This window comes from Gambusia affinis, linkage group LG09 (genome assembly GCF_019740435.1).
Source record: "Gambusia affinis linkage group LG09, SWU_Gaff_1.0, whole genome shotgun sequence".
Classification (NCBI taxonomy): Eukaryota; Metazoa; Chordata; class Actinopteri; order Cyprinodontiformes; family Poeciliidae; genus Gambusia; species Gambusia affinis.
In genome coordinates, this window is record NC_057876.1 from 7,529,044 (window position 1) to 7,541,206 (window position 12,163).

The window sequence follows — 12,163 nt, forward strand, 5'->3', positions numbered from 1 at the left end:
AAATATTAGCTTAATTTGGCCACGTTTGCTGGAGCGATGTAATACGCCAAGCTTCATTAGCCGATACTGGCGGTGGGTTCATTTTTGTCTCGTGGCCTGCAGAGCATCTATTGATTTCTCACTGTGCCAGCCATTCTTTGGCATGACGCAGCTTGTTGCATATTAGTTCAGGCACTGCCTCTGTAATTTGAGGATCATCTCTAATAACTTTTACTGATTTACTGAAGAATCAATTTGAAATGAGGATGTGGCATAGAGCGCTGGTGTCCTGGGACGAGCTTAACGACAAGCTGCAATTTAAAACAAAAAGAAGAAAAAAACGAGTTCAGCTTGGAAGTAATAATTAAAATGAGCAAAAGTTACTGCAAAAACCATGCAGTATAAATTAAAAGCATGGTTCTCCAACCTCATTTGCTTCCCTCTGAACATGGAAACTATAAATGTTTAGAAAGAGTAACTGAAAAATACGACCTCTTCTGCAATCAGTGAACGCGCCAACCTTAATGCTAACCGGTCGCGCTGACAACAGCATTCTTGTGTGTGAAAAACATTCTTCGGTATCTGCAAGGTGTCTAAGCATGAAGTCAGAAGTAGCACAAAACATCCAAGAAGCTAATAAGGAAGGAGCGTGCCGAGGCATGTGGTGCTTGTTCAGACTGTTGAGAGAGAAAGAACGCAAGAAGTTCAACAGACAACAAGAAGGCTGATCGGAATAGAGCGTATCAAGTAGCGAGCTGAATTTCAAAGTGCTGGCAGCCTTTCAGGGAATCTTAGGGTTAAAGCAAGGTCTACACTAGGAGTATGACTCTGTCCTCTAACACGTAGATGTGTACTTGAATCAAAACATCTCAATCAAATGGCTGAGTCACTTCATCAGTATGCCGTCAGGTTCTCCAGTGTACTGCTAATGACCTTATTTTGACCTTATTGTTGAACTTAGCCAACATATCGCCAGGTTAAAGCTACACGAAAACTAGAGGTTGGTAATCAGCTACAAAATTACTGCCAGTGTATTTGTCTTTAAGAAACATTAATGCATCCTTAAAGTTAAAAACTCGAAGTGAGACTGGGGATTTTTGTCGTTTGAACCTTCTTGAATCCGTCTTCTACAAAGTTGCAGCTCGTTGATTTAAGTGGCACGACAGGAGTTTTATTCAAACTCACCCCATTCATTTATGCTGAATGATCAACTGCGTTTTACCTCCGAGTCTACCTTAAAGAAAATCTGCTCCTTCAACAGTTTTTTTTTCTTTTTCTGTCAACCAAAGTAGTCTAGACTCCCAACGACGGTATGAGAGAGGTGGAATTTTAACTGCAGTTACACAATGGCATATTCTCATGTTTTCTCAAGTGCTGGTTCAAACTTATGACTCACATTTCCTCTTGTCAATCAGAACGTTTGTTTAACACAACCTCATGTGAGAGAGAGCTGCAGGTTAGCCGGAGTATCAACAAGTAGATGTCAGGTATGGCGACCCAAAGCAAACACCAGCGCACAGTTTGGGATCTTTCTTAATAAACTGTGACTTATGTGTATGGTTTTACGTTGCTCTGCTCACGGAGCTCCTCACACTTCAGTAATGACACCCAGATCCCATCTCGGGCGTCTGCTGGAGATACCATCAACCTTCTGTTTGAGCAGAGGAACAATCTGATTGAGAAAAGAGGTTTACTCAAACAGCTCTGTATGCCTCAAACAAAGTAAGAAGTGAAAGCAGAGATAAAAATGAGCCTTTTCTTTTTTTTTGTTTCCGTTTTTAGCTTGCGGGAGTGTGAGCTAGAGGTCTTTGATGAGGAGAAAACCGAGGCTCTTCTCATGCTGATAAAGCCAGAATCCTTTGAAGGCTGAATTATTATGCAATGAATGATTTTATTTCCAGTTTATGTGAGACGCTCACCATAAACTCGATGTCTTGTTTTAAGACGTGGACAGTCAACATGAGCAGCGTGACACCAGGAGGTCATTGGGTGGACTGAATGGACAAACGGACGGATTACATTTTGTCAAACAGCCGGAGCAAAAGCATAATTTCTCAAACATAATTTGGTACCTTTGCAGGTTGGATGGTGGGGTGGAGAGGATTTCTTTCCCAGGCACAGTCCAGGACAGAATTGCTTAGGGTTTTCATTATAGATAGCCAAAACTGAAATCAGAACATGTCTGTTCGTTGCATATTTATCATCGGAAGTACTCGTCTGTATGCTCTCGAGTTGCAAAGGTTTATCGATCGCATAAAATCGCATTATTGCATGTCTAGCTGCTCTCAAAAGAGCTACTATCAAGGTTGTATTTACAGCTCAGTGATCATAAATTTTATAAATTATTTATGCTCTTTAGTCCCACTGGCTTGATCCAAGAAACTGCTACGCTGGACTTTTAGGTTTATATTCTCATTTTACAAAACAAAAACAAAAAAACAACAACCAAAAAACAAGGCCTCATCAATTATGCCTTAACAATGAAGCAAAAATAAAAGAATTGTTGAGGCATAGCTAATAATGGTCACATTCAAATTTTTTTAAAGTGTAACATAAGAAGAACAGAAAGTAAAACAGCTTGAAAACCCAAACAAAACGCTCAAGTTTCCCCGTTTGCATCCTACAATGACAGGGAATATTTAACACCGTAATCACTTCTGACCGCTTTGCCTTAAGCAAGGCACAGAAACTCCGGTCGTTGCTATGGGGCTGCCACGGCAGCCATTAAAATGCAATTTAACATGGAAACTCCCGGGTGTGACTGTGTGTAACTGAGTGTGAAGCACAGAGATTATTACCCCTGTTGTTCAGTCAGGCTTCTTCGGCTGAACGAAAGTGAAAACGCCAAACATCAACAAATCGACTCGTCTTTTTGTCCCCCCCCTCCTTCACTCCACGCCGACAGACTTACAGGTGATGTAGTAGTTGACGTTCCTCTTGAACTCCAGGCCCATGTAGTTGGGGCTGAACTCCTGGAACTTGATGGTGAACTTGATGTTCTTCCCGGGCTTGTTGCAGTTCACCAGCACGTTGGGGTCGAGCACTGTGCTGCAGCTCTCCGCCTGCTCTCTCTTCACCAGATACAGCTTGTAGAACTCGTAATCTCGGCCCTGGTCCGCGCTGGGACAGATGATATCCAGCTTGTCCCCGATATCCGGGTAGATCACAAGACCCTTTCCAGGAAGAAACCTGGAGGGAGGCAAAAAAAATGACAAATTGTTACTTCCAGATAAAAGGGATGGCCTGTGCAAGCAGCCACATATATCAAGCAGAGTTTATATAGTGTTAATACTTTTAGCCGAGGGAATTACAGGTTTAGATTCGTCTGAGACGGCCTGCGAGGCAAAAACACTTGCGTGTTGCAGCTTGACACGGCCTCCGAACAAGTCAACAGAGTGTTTCACACAAATTCTCTGAAGATTTTTCTCATACTTGGATGTGACTCAAAGCATGGCGAAAGTTAGCAAGAAAGGAGAGAGAGAGAGAAAGAGAGAGGTGCCGTAACACAAAATGGCCGCTTCGTATCGGATTCTGCAGAAGGAATGCAACAGATTTCTTTTTCATACTCTTGGAGTTTGGGGTAAGACCTGTGCTTTAGCGTAATAACAACAATGCTGCTACTTCAGAAGGCTGTTTCTGGAGGAAAAACAGCGCACAGTGGTCAGCTGAGAGGGTTAAGGCTTCTTGGTACATCCACCAATGCCCCGCCCCACCACCACCACCACCCGTCACGATCATCTACTGGAGGATTAAGATAATCCCTCTGACCTTACAGTACCTCTCTGCGTCGATTCTGCTGCCAACTCAATCAGATCGGCTTTTGTTTTCTTTTTATTCACTAAAGGTGGGGGACCGGAGGAGGCCCGGTGTGTGTGTAAATGCGTGTGAAGACCGGGGGCAAAGGTACACGGGTTTGCAACGGCGGTGTGTTTGGCCAGTGCTGGAGTGTGTGTGAGTGCTGGAGCGTCAACAGAAAGGGCTGAGGTTGCACTCCTATCGGGGGCGAGGGGTGGAAACGCACGGTGGGGGCAGATGGGCTGAATCATTGTTCTGGACTTGTTTGGGGCTTAAAACGTCAACATGGTTCAGCTCTGTTGTCCCAGTTAGCCAAGCATTAACCCAGACAGCCGGACTGACCACGGGTGTGTTTATGTGCAAGCGTGTGCACTTGTGTGTGTGTGTGTGTTGTGATCACAGACAGTGAGCCCAGCAGCGGGGCTATCTGCTAGATCTCCCCATGCCAGCGGATTTAAGGAGGATTTAGCAACGCGTGATGCATTTGTTGTTCTTTCTGATCCCTCACGATATAACAAGACATCAGCGGCTGAAGGGGGCGTGGGGGGTCCCTCTCTCTGTCTGTGTCTCCCCTCTTTCTCCCTCTCAGAGTATAATCTCACCTTATCTGCAGCCCCTCATTTCATCATCGCACACATCGTTTCACCACTAAATAACCTGCTCTTCAGACAAGCAGAAGAAAAAGCCACGACCTCTCCCCGGAAGAGACTAATAGAGGAGTATGTGGAGGGTAGAAATGAGCAGACAAATCGTCTCGTGGCTGGAATGAGACAATTTTAAGCTGGATTGATCCTGATCTGGGGTTCAGAGGTCGGGAACCAAAGATATGATCTAATTTTTTTTTGTCTGTTTGTTTTAGTGAATGCACCACACATAGCCTACCACTACTGACAGCAACACTCTTCACTGTGGAAGTTGTTACAGAAGAAAACTATTTTCACTATAAGTGTGACTGCTTCCTCGAAGTGGAGTTTGAGAAAGCAAAGAAGCTGCAAGAAGCTTCGATCAGGTTCCTCGCAAAAGGAATTGGATGTCAGGAGATACGAGAAAGCTGAATGCATGGCAGCAAAGTTGCTTGGTTAGAATTCAATTCTGTGTCACAGAACATCCTGAATTAGGATACATTTATAAATCTCAGTTAAAATTAGGTTCTATGTTCTCTACAGCGAATACACTCAAAATTCCAAATGCTAATCCTGCTAGCATTGTGCTTTCCATGCAAAGTAGATGACACTTCATAAGTATTCAGAATTATTCTTTGTTTTGAAATAAAACTGAAATCCTGTTTAAATGTAGGGCTGTGTACAGCTGACTGCTGTTCCCCACATACACAGTGTGACATCTCCTCTGGCCTTGATGTTAACGTCAGAAAGGCTTCTTAAGACTCCTGTATAGTTACAATAAATGAAAGGAATGAACAACCTAACACATTGTTTTTTCCCCAAATAAGATTAATTTGAAGTTCTTTTAAGTATTGTTTTATACCAGTTACACATCTAAGTTTTAAATGGACTAAGTTTCAGAGTTATCTTTGACCTCCAGCTTTTCAGTAATTCCACCACCCATCTTTAAAACCAACCAGGAAGTTGACAGATGGAGGTATAACAAAAATGTGGCATATTTTTTGGGAAGAGGCCACGTGCTCCATGGGGCCCTCTGCTGGCCTGGAGACTCTAAGCAGCTGCCTTCGTAGCATGAAGCATGTTAGCTACCCAAAAGTAAATGTACTATATAACTGTTATTTACCATTAAGTACATAGAGCAAAATTAGAAAGTAATATTTGTCCTGGGGAAAAACTCAACACAGCAGAGCTTCAAGGAATCTCCCGCAGAATTTATGTTTGTTACAGCTCCAGAGGGACCTAAAGGTTTTCTCATCTAATGATGTTAAACGCTGGCAAGGAGTCAGGCATTGTTCTAAAAGATTCTCAAAGAGTCCTCTTTTTCCTAGGAAAACCCCCCATGAAAATGAACATGACCGGATTAACATTCATGCCCATTCTTCAAGGAGGGGCATCACCAGCCAGATGACTTCATTCACAGAGGATAGATGTGATAAGAAAACTACAGAAAACAGTCCTTCCCGTCACCTGTATGATTATGATGCCATGATGACAGCATGTGTGGAAAGCAGGCCGCCCTCTCTCCCATCCCAGGGCTTAGACGCGGGTGAGACGTTATTTCCCCGCTATTGTCTGACGCTCGCAGGTTTGAAGGGGAGCGGGGAGGCAGGGGGAGGGTTGAGGGGACGCGGGTTGTGCTAATTCAAGAGGCCGATAAGAGCGAGAACATGGGGTATCCCTTTGTCCTACTTCTAATAATTTGCTCATGCTCAGCAGCAGCACTCTGCTTATGCCTGCTTGTTTTTTTGCGTGTGTTTGAGCAGACATATGTTTTCGTGTGTGTGTGTGTGTGTGTATCTAAACGCACACCGGCCCTGGATACACGTTCATATGTCTATGAAGACACAGACACAATCAGTCTCTAATTGGATCTACAAGATGCATCAATGAGGCATAAACATGTCTCCATAGCAACCGCAGGCTTTGTTGCTGACCCCCCACACCTCCTCCATCTCGCCATTCGTCCGCCCGATCTCACCCCCCCCCTCTATTTCCACTCAGCAATCTCATTCTCCCCTCCTTTATCCTTTTCCTCTTATTCATCTCTTCAACATTTCCCTCATTTGGTTTTTCTCTCATCCCCACCCGTCTCCATCCTCCCCCTCACATTACAAACACGCACACAAAAGAAAAAAAGAAAAAAGAAACACCTACGGAAAACATAGGAAAGGGGCAAAATAATAATAATAATTAAAAATCAGATCTCCACTCGTCTCATCCAACAAGTAGATTTTGTATTATTTGCTTTGCAGATTTCTCCTTTTTGTCAAAAACCCGCGCACAAAATTCCTTCAACGTTATAAACAATACAACAACGAGCCTCATGTCCCACTCACTCCATTGTCAGAGTCGCAATAATTTAGATGAACAATTAAGATTCTCAAAATCTTAATATCCTAATATCCTTGAAGGATTTATCTCAAGCCGGCTCCTGTCATTGATTCAATTTTCCGAAGCAGGCCTCATGGTTGGCGGTTAGATAGCTATCCTAAGTGAATTCTCTGCTTCTGTTTCCCAGCCTTTGTTAACTGTCTGCTATAATGAGGCTCTGGCTGCTGTGGAGGTCTGGAAGCGCCATCGCAGATGGGAAAGAAGCGGCATAAAAGAAATAGGGCAGCAATTAGTGTTTAGCCCAGTTTAAAAGCCCTCCACTTGGCAAGCTGCAGCCCAGCTCCAGTCCAGGATGTGAAACTAAACTGGTGGGCAGGGACTTTGTCTCCTGTTTGTCTCTCTGTGGGCTTAATCAGCACCACTCCGGTGAAACACACAGCCACGCCATGGAGAGGAGGAGACGAGTGACTGAACGTTATTGTACTTCTGAAGAGGTCGAAAAGGGAAAAAAGAGGGTTTTGAGGGAGGAGGGGTGGATAAAAAAGGGGAGGTTGAATTGCATCTTTCATTCTCGTTGTCTGGAGACCCATAAGACCTGTTGATGAAAGAAGTTGGAGCGCACAGAGGAAGAGCTGTGCAGATACAAATAATGTTTCTGGGAAATGACCCCGAACGTGAGAGAGAGCCTCTATCCCCCTCGTGTCAAACGAGGGGGATCTGCCGGCACCAAGCAAAATAGATCGGAGTCATTTTCAAAACAACCAAGTGAGGTTTGGATTTGTTTCATCTGGACAGCCCCGCAGCATGGTCAATCCTGTAAAGAGCTTATCCAAACAGACCTACGCTGCAGCACAGTGGAGAGAACAGAAAACAACAAAGCAAAAAAGAGAGGAGATCCCCTCCAGCCCCCCCCCGGCCACCCCTCCTCTTTCTTTTTACATTCCACTGGTGAATATGAGCACATGATCTCACATATGCTACACCCCACCCACACACACACACACACACGCGCACACACACACCCCTTCACACACATATATACATGTGGAGGCACACAAAAGCACCGTGGGGTGCATCCTGGACCTTCCCAGCCCAACTTCCCAGCCACCCCCTATTCAAGCGTCCTGCCCTCGCCGACTTTCGGATAAAACGCCGCCTACACTCAGGCCCACTCAAAGCCCCTTACAGAGCCTCAATCCACCCCTTCCCCCTGTGTTTTCAACCCCCGTCCGGTCGACTCAAGCCCCTGCCCTGAGCCGCACTGGCAGGCAGCCTCTGCTGCCGGATGAATGGACCCGGGACCCGGGGAACCCGGGGAGAAAGAGGCTGGGATAGCTCATATCAACTGAATGGTCTTAAATTGATTTGTTACTCCTGAGCACCATCAGCGCCATGCTGTACATTTTAATTAAAATATATTTTATCAAGCTATGTAATCCATCTCCTCCAGAAGATCTATAGCCTCCGGTTCCTGCAACAGGCTGTTTCTGTTTTCCTTTTGTGTTTCATGTTAGAACAAGCTCACGTACGCACACGCCCGTCCTTACATGATCGCCAGCACAACAGGTACTTTATCCCCTCGATATTACCATGGTAATTATCACACCAGGAGAAGTGTTGCAGCACCAATTATTATTCCTCTCCTACATTATCCACAAAAAAAATCACGCTGGCTGCTTTCCCCTGTTATTAGAGATGACACTTTCCATAAGGCAGAGATATTTCTGGCCATTTCAATCAATACGCCATAGGCCACTACACCCACCAATCTATTGTAACCAAGTAGCAAGGTTACAATGGAGTCAGGGAGGAACAAAGGATTGTTTTATGCAAGTGTTATGCCGCATCTTACAAGAGCATTTACCTGTTGAACTTTTTCATTTTTATATTTTGGCACACTACAACCACCAACTGCAACATATTTTATTGGAATTTTACAGGATGGAATAACACAAACTAGAGCAATTGGTAAGTCAAAAGAAAGTTATACACAATTTTCTGTATTTTTACCAAGAAACAAACTAAAGAAAAATGTACCATGCACTGATGTTCTTACTACAATGCCACTAAATAATTCACCATCCTTACCCATCTGCAAACTGACATTCTGCACGTTTAACAATCATTGAAACTCAGTCGGACTGGACAGAAAGTGTCAGTGAACAGCAGTTTTGAATTCTTCCAACTCAATTTTCACTGGACCTCCCCTCGATCCTCAAGTCTTTTGAAGTCTTCCGGCTGTCCGCCAGCATTGGCTTGTATCCAGTTTTATTTACGCCGATGTGCTTTGATAATGTTCCATTGCACGTGATGTGTTTTACGTTTGCCAAATTTGTGGAGTGTCTAGCTAACAAAATTACACACTACAACGCATTGACCTGTCAAAAAAAATAACTCCAATTTGTGGTTGCAACATGAAAACATAAGAAAGTTAATACTTTTGCTTCTACTTTACAGGACGCATTTTTAAACCAATGATTCCCAACTTGCTTGATCGTCTCATGCCGTTCACAATTGCTTCCAGCTCTCAATCAAGTCTGCAAATGTTAAAATGTCTGTCTCCAAGCAGGAACTTTTTAAGCCCAGAACCGCTTTTTCAGATCCAGCGAGATAGATCCACAAAGCCTCAGATGGGGAATACTCAAACAGCAGCTTCTGAAATGGCTCCGCTCACTAATATGTAGCTGAGATCCATTGAGCCCGGACACACTGTACCCATTTCATACAAGAGAGAAACACACTTAGCACTAAACTGTCACTGTTTGCACAGACCCAGTACCAATCTGAACCGTCTCGCGAGAAGGTAGAGTGGTCAAAGGGTCTGTTCTCGTCGCCTGCAGCTAAAACGCTATTGCTTGTATACATAGCTGGCTTCTGTCAGGCCGTTGCAAGGGCAGATGTTCTTAAGGAGGCCTGACTATAAACATACACACATAAACACACACCCCGCAGTGTACACACACTGATTTCCTCACATGTCAAACACAGTAAACAAGTCGCCCCGGCGCGCGCACGGGCCACACACACATTAGCGAGGCGTACCAACAAACATAGGCATCCTGAAATTAAGCAAAACAAGATCCATCTGGCTCCTGAATTGTATAGCAAAGCAGGAAGGATTTGACCCTTATTATAGAAATGGAGCAAAAACTGGTGGCGGTGGATAAACTAAGCTGGGGCCACATTGCATTTTAACTCCAGAAGGCCCCTGCGTTGCTGCAGCGGCTTGCTGAAAAGCGAAACGCTCGGAACTTCCCCCCTCGGGCAGTCCTCGTTGGAGAGACACAAACGACGACTTCAGAAGCAAGAAGGGAAGACTGAGAATGCTGAGTTCCACCCCGCTGAGAGACGCTTTTGTACGTGTGAACACAGACGCCCTCTCGCTCTCACAGGCTAATGCTCGCTAGCTCCCGATGGCTCAGTCAGCAGGCTGGCATGCAGAGCAGATCAGATTCAGTGTGACTCATAGCAGTTGCACACCGGCAAGCTAGAACACAGACGCGAACGCGGCTGACACACACCTCTCATGTTCACCAAACAAGCTCAGTATGCTCGCCCTCTATCACTGTCACATGAAGGGCTAGCATCGCACAATCAGAGGCTGTAACGAGCTAACGAGATGACGTCCAGATGGCCTTGTCACGAGGAGGATAGAAGTGGACCTTGTTACGAGGCGAACAAGCTGAAGAGGACTGTCGAGCGAGAGGGGTTGCGAGAAGTCATTAGGGAGGAGAAAGAGTATAATCTGTTTCTTCTTATGGCCTCTGTGGTTTCTGTCAGTGCCGAGTTCATCCCTCTTTAAGAGCAGGGAAGTTTAAGCGAGCGAGGCTGTGCGTGGTTGTGATTGAGTGTCATCCCTAGTATCAGTGACAGAGAGAGGAAGCCCAGACTGCTGCTCTTTGGGTCCCCAGTCATTCATCCAGGAGCCCAGGGACTGAGCTCTTCCAGCTGGGCTGCAAGGAGATGAGGAAAGGAAAGGCTAGGCATGGAGAGGAAAGGAAAGGAGAAGAGAAGAGGAAAGATGATGTTGGCTTGGCTTGAGACAAAACCATTTGGGTCAGTTTCAGCCTGAGTTTAGCCCTCGTTATGGGACTGTTCCATGACCTAAAGACACACAAGCCTCTCTTCCCTCCTTCTTGGTTTCTTCTCTGACACACTCGCACAAACACACACAAATAGCCAGCTGCCTCCCATCACAGAGGAGCAGCCACAGATGGCCCCTGCTTGCTCCATAAAGATCTCTCCACAGGCCCAGTCTACAGTCACAGCCAAACCCGCCTGGCCTGAGCTCACTGTCTATGTGTGATGTGCGTGATGCATGTAGGCACACAGGCCTGAGTGGGTGAGCGTGAGTGTGTGTTGTCTTGCCAACCACCCCCCACCCCCCAAGTCGAGCCAAATTTTGATGTCCAACAGTCGTAGCGAGAGGACTCCCCGAGGACTGGGCACTGCTGAGCCCAGTCCTTCCTGGATATCTGTATTCAGGAAGGCAAGAGAACATTAACCAAAAGATTCCTCTAGCAAACAATACCCCCATCCACCCTTCTTCACCTAATATTACCCACAACCACCTGGAGGAGCGGATGGAGTAACTAAAGAGAAAAGGGATCATAATCATCATCAAACCCACACAGCTTGCGCAGATTGCTACAGAGGACATTTTATGGTCTGTATCTCCAATTCCCTTAATAGGCTCACAAAAGGCATTCAAAAGACCCTCTTTAATGTTGGATTCAATCAGACTCAGCAATAAACAGGGACAAAAGCTGAAATCACAGATATTTTATCCCAATTATTTTTATTCTTTCTGACACAGATAGAACCAGTCAGAGTTGAATTCATTTTGAACAATTGTCCTTCCATCTCAGCATGCCGGAGCTGGAGGGATCGGGATTTCTGACTGATCAGCAAAACAAAGGGAGAGAAAACTCGTTGGGGGAAGAGAGGTTTGTTTCACTTTAGAGCCACAATTCGGTGATTTTTTTTTTTTCCTTTTTCTTTTTTCAAAGTCTTCACAACTCTCAGAAGTGGGGTGGGGGAGTGGTTCAGGCTGACCTGCCCAGCAGTATATTTTGGCATTGACACATCTGGGAATTAAATCAGTCGGTGATCAGGAAGGGGCCGTGGGGCGGGGGGAACTCCAAAACAAACCTGACACCCATTCCTAATGAGGTTTTTCTTTGAGGAATTGGTTTGACATTTAGGGAAATATGTTTATTTGCTTTCTTCTCAGGAAAGAATATTGGTTCCAGTCACATGTTTGTGCAGTCAAAATTATACACTAGCTAGCAAGAACATTGATTATTTTGATTAGTTCAGGCATTTTTACTTTAGTTTAGCTTAAGGCCTGCATAGAAACCATGTAAGGGAGTAAACAGCTAGCACAAGTTACTAAATGTTAGCTTGTAACACCAACATTCAAGATTTCTTCTCTA

General features: G+C 44.9%; 1 protein-coding gene across 2 annotated transcripts in view; it reads right to left on the bottom strand.

The window, feature by feature from the left end:
• The window catches only part of efnb1 (ephrin-B1), an 81,250-nt gene that overhangs the window by 47,402 nt on the left and 21,685 nt on the right, over window positions 1–12,163 (bottom strand). For both annotated transcript variants that reach the window (XR_006371746.1, XM_044127592.1), the window contains exon 2: window positions 2,891–3,168. Coding sequence is in view for 1 of the 2 variants with exons in the window: in XM_044127592.1 (XP_043983527.1) it covers window positions 2,891–3,168 (278 nt within the window). In the remaining variant the exon portion in view is untranslated. The remainder of the gene's footprint in view (window positions 1–2,890; window positions 3,169–12,163) is intronic.